Genomic DNA, 19,693 nt, shown 5'->3' with positions numbered 1-19,693 from the left:
GGATTTGACCAAAAGTCCCAGATAAAGATCATATTTTTAAAAAATGTTGTTGGGTGGTGGTGGCGCACACCTTTAATTCCAGCACTCGGGAGGCAGAGGCAGGCAAATCTCTGTGTGTTTGAGGCCAGCCTGGTTTACAAGAGCTAGGTCCAGGAAACCCTGTCTTGAAAAAAAAAAAAAAACTAAATAAAAAAAAAAAAAAACAGGTGAACAGTCAATGGTCAGTCCTAGGGAGAGCAGGGCAGATGAGTTGTGGACTCAGCACCTCCCTTAGCGCAGGGGCTCGGGCACACAGTGTGCTACTCTCTTGCTGTGAAGCTTAGAAGAATCTAACGCGGAGCCAGCAAGATGGCTCAGCGCAGTGGGTGAAAGCCAAGTATGGAGACTTAAGTTCGGATCCCTGGACTCCTGTGGTAGAACTAAACCTGAAAGTTGTCCCCTAACTTTAGCAGTGGTATTTGAATGCCCCTTTCACACACAAAATAAACGTGGGTGATGCGTGCGAGCACACATGTGCACACTGTGTGGGCCCTTCACAGCTGAACCAACAGGTTTTGGTTCTCACACAGGAAATGAATGTCCTGATCTGTTTTACTTCTGTGGGAGTGGAATGAAGGAGAGGGTCTCATTCTGTAGCCCAGGGTGGCCTAGAACTCTTGATAATCCTCAGCTTCAGTGTTGGGGCAAAGTGGTGTGTCATGCCAGCTCTCTGGCTTCTGCACCATCCCAGGCAGACAGACCTGATGTTCCCTGCAGCTCCTCCTACCCACCTTTCATCCCCAGCCCTGAAATGCCGGCCTTTGAAGTTTCTCCCTGGCTCCCAGATGGAGAAGTCCAGATTAGTGACTGGTGCTAGTTACACTGAGGTTAACCCAAAGTGTCTCTCTCTCGTTAGCCGTAGGTACTTTCCTGAGCCTTTCTATTTCCTGTGCAAAGGTGCTTTTCTCGCCTCTTCACCTCCTGCAGCAAGCAAACCCCTGTCCTGAGACACCCCCACTCAGCCCAGGGATGGTGGGTTGGAAGGGTGCTGCTCCTTGGCTGCAAGAGAAGCTCCCCGATGCCATTCACTGGTAAGACAGGGAAAGCGAAATCTGCCAAACACTGGGTTTGGTGTGGTGGCACATATTTAGCACTTCAGGGGCACAGGGAAGGAAGAGCATCCCAAACTTCAGGCAAGCCAGAGCTACCAAGGGTCAGGCAAGAAAAAGAAAGGACCAGCTGGAAAGAACCCAGAGATGTGGCTCCTGAGTCTTGTCCTCCGTCCCACATCATTGGATCTTAAATGTCCACTTGGTCTCTTGGAAGAGAGTAGCTTGTGACAGACACTCGGGCACTGGGCAGCACTCTGCTTCCCTCCGGACCAGAAAGTAGAGTCTCCATGAGTAGATGTGCAGTGAGTGCTGAAACCCCACCGGGCTCACCTTTGCAGCTGTGCACAGCTGCTTACAGGGTGGCCTAGCAGGGCGGGGAAGTCTGGTCGCTAAATTTAGTAGAAAGGCTGCAGCTTAAATTGAGAGGGTATTTACCCCAGGAAGTAAAGAAGGGGGAGGGGCATCCCTACCCACTGGAGCTTTTAAAAAATACTGCTTGCCCAGGGCTTCATGCATGCAAAGTACACTCTCTCGCCCAGCTATGTCCCAGCACAGCTGATCTGAGTCCATACAGTTCCTCTGTATTCTAGAACCAGCTCCTCCCCCCCCCCCCATCAGACACGAGGAGGAGGAGGAGGAGGAGGACTCGTGGCCTTGTGTTGGCCTCTGCACGCTGGAGCCTCTGCACGGCATCTGCTCCTATCATCACCCCTGTCTCAAGGCTCACAGTCCAGTTCCTCTTTAGTCCTTCCCTAAATTCCCCCTTCTGCATCAAAACCAGGGGCTTCACCACACCTATTGCCTTTTGGGTTTTAACTTCCTTATTCAGACCCTCCAAGCGTTCCAGAGGTCAGCAAAGCAGTGGCTGGCCACACTGCTCTTTCTAGGGTGCGAGCGGAAAGGTTGCTGTAAGTCAGGTTTCCCAGAAATGTCAGCTCTGACCCCACACTGCTCTCAGTGACCAGAGGACAATCCTTCGGCTTACAGTGAGGAAGAAGGTAGGACCTCCTCTCCCCAGAGTCGCAGGCTGAAGGCTGGAAGCTCAGGGGCTGTCAGAAAAAGAGGAGGTGTTCATGATGTTGGGGGAACCCTGGAAGGCTGTGGCTGCATTCTCCACCTGTGATTGGCTCTCAAGCCCAGACCAAACCTGAACCTGCCCAGCAACAGCCCTAAGAGGCCTGAAAAGGGAGGGAAGTCAGCTGAGCTGTGGCCTCCACCCCAGTCCCGCTTCCAGGAACTGATGGGAGGGCCTGGGACCGAAGCCACCCCTCCCTTGCCCTGGGACTCTGCCTTCGCTGCCTGTCTGTCGGCTGGTTCCTGGACCCCATTTCCCTGGGCTCTGTGACTCTGACTTTCCTTCCAGGCTCACCAGAGAGAGACACATCTGACATCTCTTCAGAGGCAGGACATTCGTTTCATTATTATTATTAGTAGTAGTTTAATGTTTCAAGACAGGGTTTCCTTGTGTAGTCCCTAGCTGTGTGGAACTAGCTCTTTGTCTACAGACTGGCCTTGAACTCACAGAGACCCACCTGCCTCGGCCTCAGCCTCCCGAGTTTGGGATTAAAGGTGTACCCCATTCTTGTAGTCTCCTTGTGCCCTGCCTAGGACCGAAGTCAGTTTTTTGTTTTGTTTTTTTTTTCCTGGTGTTTTTGAGGTAGTCACACTGGCTGACCTTGTGATCCTTCTGCCTCAGCTGTGATCTCCCTGTGGCTCCCTGTCTTCTTTCTGCTTGGCCACACGCAGCCAAGGACAGCCTGAGTCCCAAGGCAGGGAGCCTAAGGGCTTTGCTGCGGTAGAAGGGACTCTGGACATGATCAGAACGCATCGACACCAGGTGAAACCGGGCCTGCAGGCCTTTGCTAGTGGCCAAACCCAACTTGTTAGAGAGGCAGGGATGGGATGGCGCTACCTCCAGGAGCCAGAACTCAGACCTCAGAACCACAGGGATCAGGGACCGGTTTGCTCTACGTAAAAAAGCTGTCCCCTTCACGGCACCTTTAACAAGTTATTTACTTTGAAAAGAACAGGGAAGGGGGCGGAGGGAGGAGGCCTGGTGAGGCGTCTCTAAGGAATGTGTCTCTGGCAGGACGTCCGGTACTGCCTTGACCACGCCTCCCTCATCCTGCACTTCCAGAGAACCAGGCTGGGCTCCTCTGATTCTGCTGAGCAAGGGAAGGGGGTAAGGTGCACCCATGGGAAGACAAGCGAGGGCCAGGGCGAGAGGGCCTGAAAAGTGGCCACACACACATACATTCGCACAGCCCGCTTGGCCCGGAAAAGTCCTACTGGATTTCCAGAGATTACAGGAAGAGCCTACTCAAAAGCCCACTGCTCCTAAACCGGGAGAGGCAGTGGCCTCTAGTGGCCAACGAGCCATCTGCACTTGTGGGGCAGAGCAGGATCCTGGGACTCTGAGCCAGGCTGCTCTGATCCGTACTCCATAGCCCTTGGGGCCTACCCTTCCTCCCATCCTAAGTGCTGGTCCCCTGCCCACACCATATTCTGGCCTCACACCGCTCAGACAGCGGGGTCCTCAGCATAATGAAGAGCGTCATTTGTCACAATCAACTTTAATAAAAAATAAATTAGTTCTGGGATGGGCCTCACTTTCGGTGTGAAGTGGGGGCGGGGGCTAGGGTGTCTTATGCTGACAGCTCTCTTTCATCCTCTTCACAACTGGTCCCTGCTCTGGAGAGGCCTGGTCCTTCCTGGGCAAGGTAGGATAGCAAGGGGAGGTAGGGATACAGAGGCTAGATAAGGGGCGGGGCGGGGGGCAGCAGGGTAGCTTAGACCTGACCTGGAAATCAGGATTGGGACACGCACTGGAACTTGTGGGGGCACACTTTAAGTAGCTCAGACTGGTGTGGAGAGGTAACCCTGATCCTCCTCAGCCCAGAAAAAATCCCGGAAAACAAGCGTGGCCCACTTCCCACCCTTCCCCAGTCTGCTTTTAGGGAAGTGGCACATACGCGAGGCAGACACCCGGATAGTCCAGGTTCACATCTCGGGGCGTCACGCTATAGAGCAAACCCAACAGCAGATGAACAGTCCCCTTATCTCACAGCGGAGGACACTGAGTGTCTCTGGTGGCACTGAGACCAGGTGAGAAGCCAGAGAATTCAGAGTGGGCTCGTCAGTGGGTGCCCAGTGCTAGCATAAGAAAACCGTGAAGAGAAAAATCTCTTGGACCCATTTCAAGCAGGCTCCAGCTGGGACCGCTCCAGGACGTGGGCGCAAGAGCGGCAGCAGGTAGCTGTGTAGTAGGGGTAGACGCAGAGCCGGGCTTGTACCACCAGGGGGCAGTGTGGAGAGTTGTCCTTGCATTGGTCATCTGAAGCCAGATCAATGGCACAAGACAGGACTGACATCATCTCTCTGAAGTGTAATACCCACTCCCACCAGCTTTCTCATCTGCCCACATTCCAGCTAATTCTCCTCTGCTGGGGGTGGGCAGGGACGCTCTTTACCCGGGCGCTGGTGGCAGGGCTGGCTGTTACAGGACCGCTTTCGGGAAGGTCGCAGGTGAGGAGAGCATCGGGCGCTGAGAGTGTGGTTGGCACTCAGGCACTGGACTTCCCGTGTCTGTGTGCCTCCCTCGCAGGAGCGAGAACACTGGAGAGACCATAGCCATCAGTCAACATTATAAAGTTCCCAGGGCTGCTCCTCAGACTACCCCCTCCCTCTCTGAAAGATAGCAGAGGAACATTATCCAGGGGCATAATAAAATCCCAATGGACAAGGTCCACCAGTCTCCCGAGTCTACAGGAAGTGGGGCAGCATGAGCGCTCACCTGAGTTGTCCTGGGCCGAGTGCAGGGAGAAAAGCCCTCTTTGCTAGAGGCCCGTGTGGAGCAGGGCAAGGGAGCCAGGCACTCACCGCACTCCAGACAGTAGAAAACCATCGGTCCTCACAGGCCTGCCCCTGACAGGGCTGCAGCGCAGGGGGCCTGGGTAGGTGGGAACAGTCGCTGGGAGAAGTCACATTGAACTCGCCTCCCAGTTTAGACACGCAGATGATGTCTCTGTGCTGCGTGCCAGATCCACACTCCGAGGAACACTGTGTAAACAGGGAAGAGAGTTCACTCCAGTTCCCGATGTGGGACCCATCAGGACTGGCTTCCCTCCTGCCCCTCATCTCCGGCCCTCAGCTGACCTCACTCCAGGGCCCTGTGTACCAGCGCCATGTCCTTTCACAGGGCCCTAAGCTGCAGGCACGCATGTCAGGAGGGCGGCTTCTGAGAGGACAGCCCTGCTCAGCGCTTCCTGCTCCTGCTTCCTGGTCCCCCTGGAGGGTCTCCCCACTCCTAAGGCAGACCACAGAGCGCCTCTGGATTCCTGTCCCGCACTCGGCTGAGCACTGTTGAGAGGGAGAGTGGCCTGTGAGAAGGGAGGCTGGACAAGAGGGGAGGGCCCACATCTGGGGAGTTCAGGAGTGCCCTGGGGTACCAGCCTGTAAGAGGAGGCAGACAGCTAGGGTTCCAGACTGGCCTCGAACCTGGCATGAAGCTGAGATAACCTTGAATTTCTTATCCTCTTGCCTCTACCTCCTGGGTGCTGGGATTACAGGTGTGTGCCATTACACCGGGTTCATGGATACTGGGGATCAAAAGTAGGGCCTCGTACATGCTAAGACAAGCATACTACCAGTTTAACTACATCCCATCTCATTTTAAAATAAAACTTTATTGCTATGTTATGTAATTATTATTTATTATTATTATCTTATCTTAATAATCAGGGTCTCTTATGTAGTCCTGGCTGTCCTTGAACTCACAGAGATCCTCCTGCCTCTGCCTCTGCCTCCGGCCTGCGCCACCACCCAGCCGGTGTGTAGTGAATGAGTGCAGAGGAGCTGGCTCTCTCCCTCCCCTGTAGGGCCCAGGGACCTCACTCAGTTGTCAGGTCAGGCTTGCTCAGTGAGTGCTCTTCACCTACGGAGCCACCTCACCAGACCCTCTCATGTCTTTTTATTTTGTTATTTTATGTGTCGGTGTATGCCGCATATGCTCACAGAGGCCAGAAGAGGGCGCCAGATCTGGTGGAGCTGGAGTTACCAGCAGTTGTGAGCCACTCTCTGTGGGTGCCGAAAACTGATCCCAGGTCCTCCAGCAGAGCAGGGAGCCGGCTTAAGTACTGAGCTCTCTCTCTCCAGCCCATTTTTTTTTCTTTTTTCTTTCATTTTTGTTTGTTTGGTTGTTTTTTGTTGGTGGTGGTGGTGGTGGTGATGTTTTTGAGACAGGGTCTCATTTTGCAGCCCTGGCTGGCCTAAAACTCAGTATGTAGACCAGACTGGCCACGGACTCACAGATGTCCACCTGCCTTAACGGGGTCAAAGGTGTGCACCGCCTCACTCAGCCTGCCTTTGTTTTTAAGACAGGTTCTGCTCTACGTCATGTAGCCTGGAACGTACTACGTGGTCCAGGCTGACCTCTCACATCGGCCTCCAGGCCCTAAAATGACAGGTGGGAATGCAAGCTCCCCACTTAGCTCTGAGTTCCTAGGCCAAGAGAAATAAAAGTTTATCGAGCTGATTTGGACAGGTTGTGATGGGGGCTTGGGACATGGTCACCAGGGAAGCCTGACTTGCCCACCTTGGAACTCCAGTCGCTGTGGAACCAGGCTGTGGTGCAGGGTCCCATGTCACAGGCCTCTCTGCTGGGTGGTGGGGGAGGCCCGGAAGCGCACTCCTGCTTGCTCACTTCGTCGCCGTTGCTTCCCACGCACCGGACTTGTCGGCTCCTCTGACCGCGGCCACAACGCACTGAGCACTGAAGGATGAGAAAGCAGAGACCGGGCATCACCCATCGTCCTCCAGCCCTCCTGCAGAACCAGGGCTTTACAAACTGTGGGAGCCGAGCTCACGGCTCCAGGCTGCCCATCCCAGTGCATCTCCCTAATGTTGGGGTTCCATGTAGGTCTTGTTTGTAAAGTTTCTGATGACAGAGAAAATGGTGGGAAAACCACTGCCCTGGCTCTTCTCAAGGGAACTCCTCACCTTCACCCGCTCACCTGGCTCCAGGGGGAGCTAATCTCCCAGTGGCCGCAGAGGTGCAGCTGACAAGGCTGGGTGATGTTGGGCCGGGGAAGATGTCCACAACGCTCTGGAGGCACAGAGGAGCCACCGCCTCCAAATTCTTGTCTGCAGAGCAGCTGGCGGTGCTGGGTGCCAGGGCCGCAGGACCGGCTGCAGGATGTCCACTCCCCAGCCTCCCAGCTGTGAACGTGGGCGGGCAGAGAGAAAGACGGGCAGAGATGTGTGGGGATGCCAGGCTGGGACCCTCAGAGGAGAAGAGCACATTTTACACTTGGAGTCTGCATTTCTAGCCGGGAAGGAAGCTGCCAGGGTTTCCTCACAGTCTAAGGGACGCCAACCTTTCTAATCTAACGTCTTCCTGCAGCCAGGAGCTATGAAATTGCTCCAGAGTCCAGTAAGAAGGTTGTGGACTAACCTTCTCTGTGGACCATACTCACTATGGGGGACACGGGGGCCCATGGCAGGGTTCAGGGGAGGCTGGGGGTCTGGCACCCGTGGTACAGCTCTGTTCATCCAACTCCTCTCCTGACTCACGGGAAATGCAGAGGAAAATGGGGCGCCAAACACCTGAAGGGGATAAGAGGGCAGCCAGGGGAGGCAGGAACTCAGAGCCCAGTTCCAGCGAGGTTCCAGACACAGGGTCCAGTACAGACCCACGGTCCAGGAGATGGAATCTATATAGATACACTGAATAGGGGTTTGGGCTGAAGCGCCAGCAAGACAAGCATGCAGGCTCACCTTTGCCGCAGGACGCTGAACAGTCGGAATGCCCCACTTGCTTCCAGTATCCGGCGGACCCCAGGGATGTCCTGGCGTGAGCCAGGGCGGGCACTTGGGGAATCCGCACCTGACGCTGGAGGGTGCCTGGTGCCCGAACTGGGCGGGGAGCGGGAGCAAGTAGGGGCTCTCCCCTCAGCATCTCTGCAGGGAAGTCCAGGAGCCGGATCAGATGCTTCTCTGCAACCCAGGCACCCCGCCACAGCCGCACCCCTTTTGTGGGTCTGAGGATCCTAGTTTTACCAGGCTGAAGTTGAAGGGCTGGAGGCTTGGCGGAGGGGCTCTCCGGGACTGCAGGAGGGGAGGCGATGACATACTGATAAGAAACACCAGGGTTGTCCTCTTGAAAGATCATCTGAGGAGAGAAAATAGTGAATGTTTGGGGTGACAAGAGGGGAATACACCAGATTTCTCCCTAAGGGACCCCCCCCCCCCACTGCTCTGCCCTAAGGGGCCTCCCTCTCCAGCAGTCTAATGCCCCACCTCCCGCCTCAGGCTTACATAGACATCCACGGGCTGGGTGGTGGGGCCTTCTGCTGACAGACTCTCCCCCTTGCCTTCCTCCCGAGGAGGACGGTTATACTGGAAGACAGTCCCGACGGCCGAATAGGACCCGGGAGGATCCACAGCCCAGTTTCCGTTGATAATGGAGCGGCCCCCAGGCCCTCGAAGTGCTGAAAGACAGAAGCCTGAACTGAGTGATAGTGGTATACCTTCATGAGCCTTGGTGCATGCCAACTGCCCAGAGCCCTAGGACCTCAGGACCTCAGCCATACACCTCCCTCACCCATTCTGCCAGGCTTGGGGGAGGCCACCAACCTCTTCCTGTTTGGCTTTCTGCTGTGCTGAAGAGGGAAGGCAGATCAAAGAAACAGGGTGGACTGGGACTTAGGTCCAGTTTCTCACCGAGGTAGTTGGAACTGGGTCGGAACTGGGAAATCTGAAGATGGGTGGCTCCCGCAGGGATCCACAGGATCTTCTGATAGCCCAAGGGGCCCCCTCGGTCAGTGAGGTTTCCCGAAACGAGCCGACAGGTAGAGCCATCACCTCCACAGACTCCGCAACCATCTGGACGCCTGCCAGAGCCAAGGATCCCATCACAGCCGGGGCTCTGGGAAAAGTGAGGTGAGGCAGGGGCCACACAAAAGCCAGGCACACCTCACACCCGGCCCTACTCCACACAGGGCTCCCAGTTCACCCCCTGACCTGCTCCTCCATCCCCAACCAACTGACGAGAAGCCTAGCCAAGTCCGGTGGGATCCTGCTTACAACCCCTGGACAGCAAGAACCTCCCTTTGGCCACCCCAGTCTGGTGTTTCCACTGTTGTAATAATAAATTAAAGGAGGTTGTGTGTGTGCGCGCATGCGTGCACGCATGCATGCTAGTGTGGAAACCAATACCATGACCCCCTCACCAACACCCTGCTCCCCCTCACCAGGCAGCGACCCGCAACACAAATATCTAGGGATCCAGGCTGACACAGGGTCCCGTCCTGAACCTTTTCGGTGTGACGGACATAGAATCGGAAGCCACGGGGGCGGCAGTTTAGTTCACAGCGCTGGGAACCCTGAACTGAGGGATAAGATATGAGAGTTAGCTGGGGTCCCTAACGGAGGAAGCACCCCAGAGTCCTGGTAGTCATCCTGAAGTTGCTGTGGAGGAAGGGAGGGTGCAGTTTCTATGCTTAGGGTTTTGTTGGTTTTTGCTTTTGTTGTGCTATGTGGTGTCAAGCTTATGAATTTTACTGATTCTCCTACCTCATTCTCCTAAAACAGGGGAAGTTCTGCACCTGGCCATCAAAAAGGTGGGTTTGTTGTTGCTGTTTGGAGTGTGACTGGAGTGGGGTACTCATGTGGGAGTCAGAGGACAGCTTGCAGGAGTGGGTCCCCTCCTTCTGTGATGGGTCTGGGGACCAAACTCGGACCATCAGGCTAGAAGCATCTTTACCCATTGAGCCGTCCTACCGACACCTGTGACTGTGAGTTCATAACCCATGAAGGTTTGTCTTGGTGACAAGCTGACAAGTGGACAGTAACTTGGGAGCGCCCGCTATGACAGTGCGAAGATGTCTCTGCTGGCACCAGTGACCCCATCACATTCACACCAAAAGGCATCCCAGCCCACCCCTGTCCCGACCATCCACCCATCACTTTCTGAGCACTTGGCCCTTCTCAGGCCAGGGCTGAGTCTGCTGAGACCTGAGAATTAAGACACAGGATGCAGAGAGGGGCCACCCAAACCCGAGTCAGCCCTGCCAGGGGACTAGAAAGTGCACCTTCAGTGAAGGGCTCCCACTGGTACAGCTGGCCCATGAATTCCTGGGAGTCAAAGGCGGCACACTGCAGGGCTCTGGGGTCTGGCTGCTCAGGGGGGCAAAGCTGAGGAGGTAGATACAAAGCATCAGAGCCAGAGAGGAAACCTGGGGTGCAGGCTAGGGCTGGACTAGGGACTGGATACTGGTGGATCAGCTCCCCAGAACACCAAGGTTCCTGCCCTGAAGTTAGAACCACCACCCTCGGGTCTAAGCACACAAGCTGAGGACTCAGGTCGAGGACTCGGGTCAGGGGACATCCATGAGAGCCTAGGGTAGGGGACCCGGAGAAGAGCTCACCTCTTGACTGCAGGCTCTCAGCTGCTCACTTTCCCCAGAGCATTTTGGAACAGGGCTACCGGGAGTAAAAAGGCTCCAGAGGGGGCTGGAGTCTCTTGTCAGAGGCAGCCAGCCTTCTGGGGACCTGGGAGGAGTCCCTCGAGGTCTCCAGTGCCCCCTGTTCTGTTGGCCTCGACTCCGACTCCGGGGGACAGAAGGGAAAGGATGAGGGCGTGGCTCTGCTCCCTGGGGACTGTTCCAACCCTGGGAAGATGGCATCCGTGGCCCAGGGGATCCCTGGAAAGACCTACTGTCTCCAACGAAGGACGTGGGTGAAGGGATCCCCGTGTCAGAGGGAGCAGAACCGCTTCTGGGGGGCACCTCTATCTGAGTACTTCCAGGCTTTGGAGGTTCAGCTGAGGGGGAGCTGGGATGGGCATGTAGTTCGGGAAGCTGCGTTTGAGGGCTGCGGTCTGCAGGGGCTACTTCTGTGCTTAGAGGCTGGGATGGAAAGGACCCTTTCCCTGTAGAGTTGTTGGGTTGCTCCCGTCTGGGTCTGCGGGGGTGCCTGCGGCTCCGGTGCAGGGGCAAGGCGAAAGGCACTCTCCCATAACCAAACATCCCTGGCTTGATAGGGTCTCGAACCCGGGACCTGAGAGCATGGTGCAGACTCGAGTCATTGCCTAGCCCGTCTCCCCAGTCCGCGTCCTGAAAGATCAGCCTGCAGAAGTGAAGCCCCCTTGCCCCTTTCAGTTCCTCCACCTCTCCCTGCGCTGCTGTGCCCTCAGGGCCTCACCTCTGGGCCCCTTGAGTCTCTTGGGTCTTCTCTCTCCCCAGTTGAGAAGCAGGACCTTGAAGAGGGCCACCCCTTCCCCGAGGTGGTGGTCTGTACAGGGACTGGGGTTCCCGGGCAGTCTGGGTTCTGAAACCCTGATCCCGACCCCGGGGCCGGAGAGCTTCTGGATGTCTTGGGGGTCGGGGAGGAAGGGATAGGCCAGGGTGCAGTTCACATGTTCGGCTTCTGCGCTGCACCCCCACCCCACAGGGCTGGGAGCAGGGGGCCCACCGGCCCCAATGTCCCCAGAGGCCCTCAGGAACCTGGTCTTCCTCTGATGGTGTCTGAAGAGAAGGTCCAAACAGCTGCACGGGGGTGGGAGGGCACACAAAGTCAGAGTTAGTGTCAAAGGTCAAGGGTTGTTAGTTGTCCAAGGTCACATGTGTTGGAAGGGCCAGACTCCAGCCTTTGTGTTAGCTAACTAAAAGGGAGGGAGTTGGCAGGGACACTGGGTGGGCCAAGCCTGGACAAGGGGCTGAAGTCTCCCAGTGAGAATGTAAAGCCTCCCTAAAGGGGAGGCCAGGGCAGAGTAGAGGGACCCAGGGTAGAGTAGCAGGGGCTCCCTGGGCCAGGGCTCACCTCCTGATCCTGGCAGAGCTGAAGAAGAGGCAGAAACAGCATCACACATAGCCAGAGCCTGCACGTCAGGGGGTGGGGGCCGTCAGAGGGAGCCAGGAGTGTTACGACATTACCCACCCCCACCCAGGCTCTCCACATCCTGGTTTCCAACTTCTCAGGAAGCAGAAGTCCCTCGTCACGTGCCAGGCCTCTTCTAACAATCCCTACCTTCTCTTTTTCTTTTCTTTTTTGATCTTTCAAGACAGGGTTTTTCTGTGTTGCCCTGGTTGTCCTGGAACTAGCTCTGTGGACCAGGCTGGTCTTGAACTCACAGAGCTCCACCTGCCTCTGCCTCCCGAGGAGTTTAAGGCATCTGCTGCAACTGCCCAGCCCCTTCCCTGCTCTTACTATTAAAGACAGAATGGTCTCTCTGCACTGACAGCCCATGCTCTTACCTGCCCAAGCAGGTCTCCATTGCTCTTCCCTTGACTGCCCCTGGGCTGGGGAGCAGGGGACAGGGTAGCTACTCTGGCATCTGGGCACGGAGGGTGTTCTGAGGAAGAAGCAGCACACTGGTTACCCTCTAGATAGCCGGGATACTGAAGGGCTGTCTCAGCACAGCAACAGCAGGGCAGAGGGAAGATCGGTCCACCCCTTTAGTACCTAAGGGTGGGAGCAATAAAGAACGCTGTCTTTGTCATCTGCTGAGACCAGGGTGGGGGGCTGACCTCAGCCTTCCAGTTCAACTGAGTCCCTCCCTATGGCCCAAGATGGGCTTAGCTCCTCTGGGAGCCCGAGGAGGGGCAGTGCGTAGGCAGCTGGACCAGGACATTCTTTCTCCACAGCTCTAGGACCTAGAGGAGGCAGGCTATGCCAGGCGCCCCTATGAGCAGTCAGCCAGAGGGCCCTTGGCACCAGGTGTGGGGGCAAAAGCCCTAATCCCACCCTTTGGGATGGGGAACAGAAGGATCAGGAGTTCAAGGCCAGCCTGGGTGACATGAGGCCCCCCCTATCTCAAAACAAACAAACAAAAAAACCTCCTTCCCTAAAACCAAGTCAAACCAAAAGAAATCACAGGAGCGTTCCTTTCCTACCTGCCTCCTGCCTCTTTCTTCCCCTCTTAGCTAAAGCTCCTTATAGACGGCCAGGGCATCTGGGCTACCACAGGCCCTTTCTTGTCCAAGGGATAAGCTAAGCGGGCTAAGGGCAGTGACTTAAGCTCCCTGTGGGTGCCAGCATCCACAAGGCACTGGCTCACGCCGACTTAGTTCATGTACAGCTAGTTTTCTTCTTTTTATTTTTTCTTCCAATTCGCAGCCAAAATGGCTGGGCACCTAGAAAGGGAAGAGGCAGTCATAGCCGCTCAGACTTCCCAGTCAGCAGCTTCTCCTGGTACCAAGGAAGTCCAGCCTGAAGTCTAGCCTTGAACACTGGGTACCCCGTCCTCCAGGCCTGTCTCTCCCTACCCCCTGCCCTCCAGCCCCTTCCTTCTCACCCACGCCCCTCATCCCATCTCACTTCTGCTTTCCAGGAAAAACACTGTTTCTGTTGGATCTGAATGGCACCACCAGAGGAATCCAAGGGTTGCTGGCCAAGACAGGCCAGCCCAGGGCAGGCGAAAGCTAGGTCCTGCTCCTCCTCCCCCTCCCCAGGACCCCGGAGCTTGGGAATTTGCAGAAGGGAACAAAGTGGCCGAGCCCTCTCTTTCCCCTTGCTGGGCCAGCCATGTTCAACCCACCCACCAGCCCTCTACCTGCCCGCTCTGTGAGGCTGGAAGGAAGGAGAAGGGGTGATGGACACACCTGTGTCTTCTCCGATGCTGGTCCCCTCTCCACCTCCCTCTGCTTCTCTCTACTCCCCCAGGTCTGTCTGTCCCTGCTGCCTCTCCGTGGTCTACCCAGTACACATAATCCTGTCCTGAGCTGGCTTTGGCAGCTCTCTGGAGAAGTGAGGGGTGGGGGGTGAAGAGAACTCCTGGGGCCAGGGCCAGGCCTGGCTCCCTCTCTGGAAAAGTCCACCCCACCCTCCCCTGCATAGGGGAGCAGAAGCAGACTCCCCCCTCCCTGCACAAATGTATGCTTGTTGTCCCTTTTCATGCCCAGGGTGTGGAAGGCATAAGTTGGACGTGGGCACCCTGAAGTCAAGGTAGACCCTGGTAAGGACCAACCTGAGCTGCTCTGGTCACGCCCCACACTGGGTCATTGACGTCAAGGAAAGTGACCTGCACAGAGCTAACTCCTTCACCCTCGGGCTCACCTTGGGCAAGTGAGCCATTGCTGGGGGAAAGAAGCGCTAGTAAGTACTGGACTGGCTGAGGAGAGTTGCTGTCCCGTCAGAATTCCATCCCAACAGGTGTCTTTCTTTTTCCTCAGCCTCTCCCAACAGGCTGAGCTGTGCGAAGGGCACTCACCCGCATCCCTCCCGGACACCCTAGCCCTGCGTTCCCGGAGTGCAGGCGTCGGGTCGCATCCTCTCGAAGCCCCTCGGGGAGGAAGCGGGCGGCGCCGGCTTGCAGGGAGGTCCCGTATGTTTTCCAACTTCACTATGTGACTTAATAGGAATCTTGGCTCAAGTCCTCGCCCGGGTGATGGGACCAGACCCCCTCCCCAGGAATTCGCCCCAGGGTCCGCTGTTCTGTGACCAGGAGAGCCCGGGCGGGGGTCGGGGAGGCTCTACCTTCTCTGCGGCCGCTCTCTCCAGCTGCCCTCCGCGGCGGCCACCGCGGCTGGGAGCCTGGGGACAGCGCCGCCCGCGGCAGGCTCCGCCCCGCGCCGCCTGCGCTCCGCCCGCCACGCGCCGGCCACAACCACCCACCCCGGGAGCTCCCGACGGCTACGAGCCGTGCTGCCAGGCAGCGGGCACCGCTCCCGCGCCCACCCCGAGGCTTGGGACCCCACCGACCCTGGCAGAGCGGCCTCTGGTGGACCTTGTACCCGAAAAACACGGGCAAGTCGCGGACCGCAGGGGCATTCACAAACTGGACCCATGTGGCCCTGCGCAAGCTTAGATCCACCCAAACCGAGGCCCTCTCCTCCACGCAGCCCATGCCATCCTCTCCGCTTTTCCCATGCTGGGCAGTGAACCATGTGGCTCTGATGGCCGAGGACGTCTGTGAGCCTCGGTTTCTTCATCCATAAAAATTTTACACCCCGGAGCTTAGCGGAAGGAATGCACGTTGAATTATGAGTCAGACAAATTTGGATTTGAATTTCAGTTTGAGCGCTTGCCAGCTCTGTGGTCTTTCATGAGCACTTGAACTTCAATGCCGCAGTGTCGTCTGTAGAATGGGAGACTGATGTGTATATTAGGCAGGAAATGTCTGTCCATCTCCGTGTGGAAGACTGACTCAGAAGGGGTGTCGAGTGAAGAAGGAATAAAAAAGGCTTTTACTTTTTGTGCTTTTTGTTCTATTTATATTGTTTGTCTTTTTGTAAATATTTATTTGGCTCTTTATTTTCGAGGCAGGGTCCTATTATGAAGTCCTGGCCGGCCTGGACCTCACTGTATAGACCAGGCTGGCCCCCAGTTCACACAGATCCACCTGCCTTGCTTCTGGATTAAAGTCGTGCACTACCACACCTGTCCAACCTTGTAAATTTTCTGAAAGACGAAAACACATAGTGCATGGTTGTATATATTTCTAATCTCAGGACTTGGGTGGCTGAGGCAGGAGGACCACTGCAAGCTCAAGACCAGCCTGGGAAAGCCAGTAAATTCTACAGACTCTGTAGCAGACTGGGCTACAGAGTGAGACCATCCCAATCTCAACAACAATAAACAACACCCAAATAAGGGCAAAGAGATGGCTCAGCCATTAAAGGCCAGGCTCTCAACCAAAGTGTCAAAACATTATAGAAGTACTAGCAACATTGTCTTGTGACCCCACAGAACCACAAAAGCCCTTGATGTCCTGCCTAATATTTCTTGGATAGCTTTTGCTGAGGGCACAGAAGCTAAGCCTCCGTCCTCAAAGTGCTGAGTCAAGTTAGAATAGGCCCTGCCAGTGAGCATTGACCTCCTCGGATTTAACATGGGGCTCTGTGGGAGCAGGAGCCGTCTCAAAGATGACGGCTGTGCACATAAAACAGTCCTGAGCTGGGCTTTACATGCTGGAAGCCCGGCTTCCATTCCCAGCCCTGGATAAAGCAGAATACTATTGTTTGTTATTGAGACAGGGCCCTGCAAATACAGGACAGGCTGTGGAAACTCACCATGAACGCCTCTGGCTTCAGCCACCTGAGTCTGGGATTACAATATTGGGATAAGCCAAAACTTTAGCCTTATTTGAAATTTAACATGCATATTTTGTTTTCTCAGGAAATCCCTACATTCTTTCGGCACAAGCACGGCTTAAACCCTTTGCTTTTTGTGTTCTGTATCCGTGGCTGGTAGAGTTACAGGAAATATGAGATTGGTGGTAATAAGTGTGATCCTAGCGTTAAAGAGGCTGAGGCCTGCAGGAGGATTGTGAACTCAAGGCCACCCCAGAGGTAGAGGCCCAGGAGGTGACTCAGAGGTTTAGAGCACTTGCAAGGACCGCGGTTCCATTCCCAACACCCTCATGGTGACTTTCAACTGTACACCAGATCCGGGAGATCCAGTGCCTTCTTCTGACCTCCCTGGGCTCCAGGTATGCGCACGTTACATGTACATATGTACAAGCAAAACACTTACACACAAAAAATTTATTAAAAGGTGATGGAAGGAAGCTTGGCTTTAAAAGGGGGAAGAGAGCAGGAGCGGGGAGGAAAAAGAGGGAACAGGAAAGGAAGGAATAATTCCGTTTGAACTGGTCAGGGAGCTGGAGAGGAGAAAACTGAAGTTTTGTTTCTAGTGCTCAAGTGTAGGGCTTTGCAGTCCGGCTCCGTGGGATCTGACCACTCCTTCTGCAGGCATGGCCTCATGTACACATACCCTCCCCCACACATATAAACATAACTTAAAAATAGCTGCCTATTGTGGCACACACCTTTGTTTTACTTTATTTTTTAAAGACTTGTTTTTGTTAGCCGGCACGGTGGCACACACCTTTAATTCCAGCACTTTAGATGTAAAAGCAGGTGGATCTCTGTGAGTTCCAGGACAACCAACGCTACATAGAGAGACCCTACCTCAACCTCCCCCCAAATATATTCATTTTATGTGTATGAGTATTTTGCTCACATGTATTTTATTTTGTTTTGTTTTTTGTTTTTTTTTTGAGACAGTTTTGCTCTGTGGCTTTGGAGCCTGCCCTGGCACTAGCTCTTGTAGACCAGGCTGGTCTCGAACTCACAGAGATCTGCCCACCTCTGCATCCGGAGTGCTGGGATTAAAGGCACTGCCCAGCTCTCTCTGTGTATACTCGGTACCTGCAGAGGACAGAAGAGGCCAGTGGGTCCCTTGGAATTGGTGTTCCAAGTGGTTGCTGGAAAACAAACCTGGGTCTTCTGCAAGAGCAGTGATCACTCTTAACCACTGAACCATCTCTTCAGCTGTATTTTTTTTAAAAAAAGGTAAAATAAGTTGAAATTAGTATATTTTTAAAGAATCACCTCGAGCTAATTTTAGAGATTTTTTTTTTTTTTTTACTCTGTGCGTGTGTGCTCAAGAAGGTCAGTAGACGGTATCAGATCTCTTGGATTCGGAATTACAGGTAGTTGTGAGCTGCCTGATCTGGGAACCGAACTCAGGTCCTCTGCAAAAGCAGCAAGCTCCCTTACCCCCTATGTCTCTCCAGCCATGCCCTCTGCCCTAATTCTTTCTGTTGAGTTATAAAACACTCTAATTTAGAATTTTTGACAGGTCACTAAAAATACCCAAAACAAACTTTAAAATCACAAAGTATGTTGGGTGGTGGTGATGCACGCCTTTAATCCCAGAAGTTGGAAAGTAAAGGCAGAGGCAGGTGGATCTCTGTGAGTTCGAGGCCAGCCTGGTCTACAGTGAGTTCCAGGACAGTCTGGTCTACAGTGAGTTCTAGGACAGCCAGGGAGACACAGAGAAACCTTGTCTCAAAAAAACAAAAACAAAACAAAACAATACCCGAAACCAAAAACCAAAAACCAAAAAAACAGCATAAAGAACCCCACCAAAAACAACTACAACGACAAACCTGCACACACAAAGGTGTCACTAAACATGACAGAGGCCTCCCTGGGGGCCTCTCCTTAACGGGGCTCAGATCCTGGGTCTGTGAAGGCCCTGAGCTAACGCCCCTGTCTGGAGGTGTGTCTTCTCTAAGGACAGCTGTGGACACACAGTCCTAACCCAGAGGTGTATTTATAGAGCTGGTTTCTCGGAGGGGGAAAGCCCCTTTGCCCGTGCTGGGGACTGCATGAACGGAGGATCAAAGGCAATCTGCCTCGTGGGGGCGGGGAGAAGGTTTTTAGGCCAGACAGTTTTCAGTGCTGACCCTGGCTGCCCAACGCCCCTCACCTCTGAGGACACCAACTGCAGGACAGGCAGGCTTTCCAGCCTGGAGGGGAGCGGAGGGAAGGCTGTTGACGCTGTTGACATTTCTAACTGCGGGGAACTGAAGGACACAAATAGTCCTTCCCATTAAGAGATGGCTGTGCACCAAAGAGCTCCACAGCTGTCACCTCCCTGGGTCGGTGCCTGCAGCACTTTCTGACACCTCAGCTATTTTGTGGGTCCCCTCTGGAGCATAAAAAAGCATTTTTTCTTTTTTTTTTCTTTCTTTTTTTCTTTTTCTTTTTCTTTTCTTTTTTTTTTTTTTTTGTGGAAAATTATATAAGGGTTGGGACTAAACCAGGCCCTGGTGTCTTTCATCCCAGGAGGCAGAGACAGGTGGATCTCTGTGAGTTCAAGGTCAGCCAGGTTTACAAAGTGAGTTCCAGAACAGCCAGGTCTGTTACAAAGAGAAACCCTGTCTCGAAAAACCAAAAAGAAAACAGAAAAGGCCTGGGCCTAGTATTCATGCCTGCTATCCCAATATTTGAGAGGTTGAGGCGAGAGGATTGCTCCAAGGCCAGGCTAGGCTACGGAGTGAGTCCCGGGCCAGGCTGGGTTACAGCGAGGCCCTGCCTTTAAAGAGCAAGCTAAGAAAATTGTGCAAGAAGCAGACGTTCACTCAAAAGCACCTCTTGGGAAGGGGCAAAGAGAAGACAAAGTGTGCTGACTGAGCTGGGCGTGGTGCTGAGCGCTTGTAATTCCATCATTTGGCAATCAGAGTCAGCCTAGCCAAGGTTATCTTATACCATAAGGCCCAAACAGACAGCAAAAGCTCACTTGTAACATGGCGGTGCCGGCTTGTTGGGGTTTCTGTCCCGCCCGGTACCCCACAACCAGCAAGCCCCAAATAAAATCATACAGAGATCTCCATAAATTATAAAACTGATTGACCCATTAGCCCAGGCTACTTATTAGCTCTTGTAGCTTATATTAACCCATTATTCTTCTCTATGTTAGCCACATTGCTCGGTACCTTTCTCAGGGGGGCAGCTCACATCTTGCTTCTCGGTGGTCTGGGCAGGAGTGGGAGGAATGGGCTTCCTTCTTCTCAGAATTCTCCTGTTCTCATCCCCCGCCTCTACTTTCTGTCTGGTTGACCCACCTATCCTTCCTGCCTGGCCAGTCAGCTTTTATTTAAAACATGATTGACAGAATACAGACAATTCTCCCACACCACTCACTGATCATACTTTGTGTTCAAAACGCCCTGCATGCTACCATCCAACACAGGACAAGCCCCGCCTGCAGGTGCAATCGTAGGTAAACAGCAGAAGGCCACAGGTCCGGGCATGGGGCCTGCTCCTGTGCTAAATGGCCATGCTGTCAAACTGCCCTTTGGAGCTGTGTGTTGA

General features: G+C 54.4%; 1 protein-coding gene across 8 annotated transcripts; it reads right to left on the bottom strand.

The window, feature by feature from the left end:
• Positions 1–3,648: 3,648 nt before the first annotated feature.
• Positions 3,649–14,696, bottom strand: Adamtsl4 (ADAMTS like 4). 8 transcript variants are annotated; one of them, XM_087897774.1, is made up of 20 exons: positions 14,565–14,696; positions 14,299–14,438; positions 12,983–13,222; positions 12,344–12,441; positions 11,910–11,967; positions 11,292–11,635; positions 10,517–11,147; positions 10,181–10,283; positions 9,341–9,477; positions 8,811–9,015; positions 8,406–8,578; positions 8,148–8,259; positions 7,866–8,048; positions 7,565–7,694; positions 7,103–7,307; positions 6,685–6,861; positions 5,247–5,450; positions 4,971–5,150; positions 4,562–4,706; positions 3,649–4,425 (listed from the first exon to the last, which is right to left on the bottom strand). In XM_087897774.1, the coding sequence occupies exons 4-20, from the start codon at positions 12,361–12,363 to the stop codon at positions 4,289–4,291; spliced, it is 3,144 nt and encodes a 1,047-aa protein (XP_087753900.1). In that variant the 5' UTR covers positions 12,364–12,441; positions 12,983–13,222; positions 14,299–14,438; positions 14,565–14,696; the 3' UTR covers positions 3,649–4,288. The 8 variants fall into 8 exon arrangements, with proteins under 8 accessions (XP_087753900.1, XP_087753898.1, XP_087753897.1 ...); XM_087897772.1 differs by lacking the exon at positions 12,983–13,222 and having other exon boundaries at positions 12,344–12,551; XM_087897771.1 differs by lacking the exon at positions 12,983–13,222.
• Between the last annotated feature and the right edge of the window lie 4,997 nt (positions 14,697–19,693).

This window comes from Myodes glareolus, chromosome 17 (assembly GCF_982192425.1).
Source record: "Myodes glareolus chromosome 17, mMyoGla1.1, whole genome shotgun sequence".
Lineage (NCBI taxonomy): Eukaryota > Metazoa > Chordata > Mammalia > Rodentia > Cricetidae > Myodes > Myodes glareolus.
The sequence above is the reverse complement of the archived record's forward strand: the minus strand, read 5'-3'. Positions and strand labels throughout refer to the sequence as shown.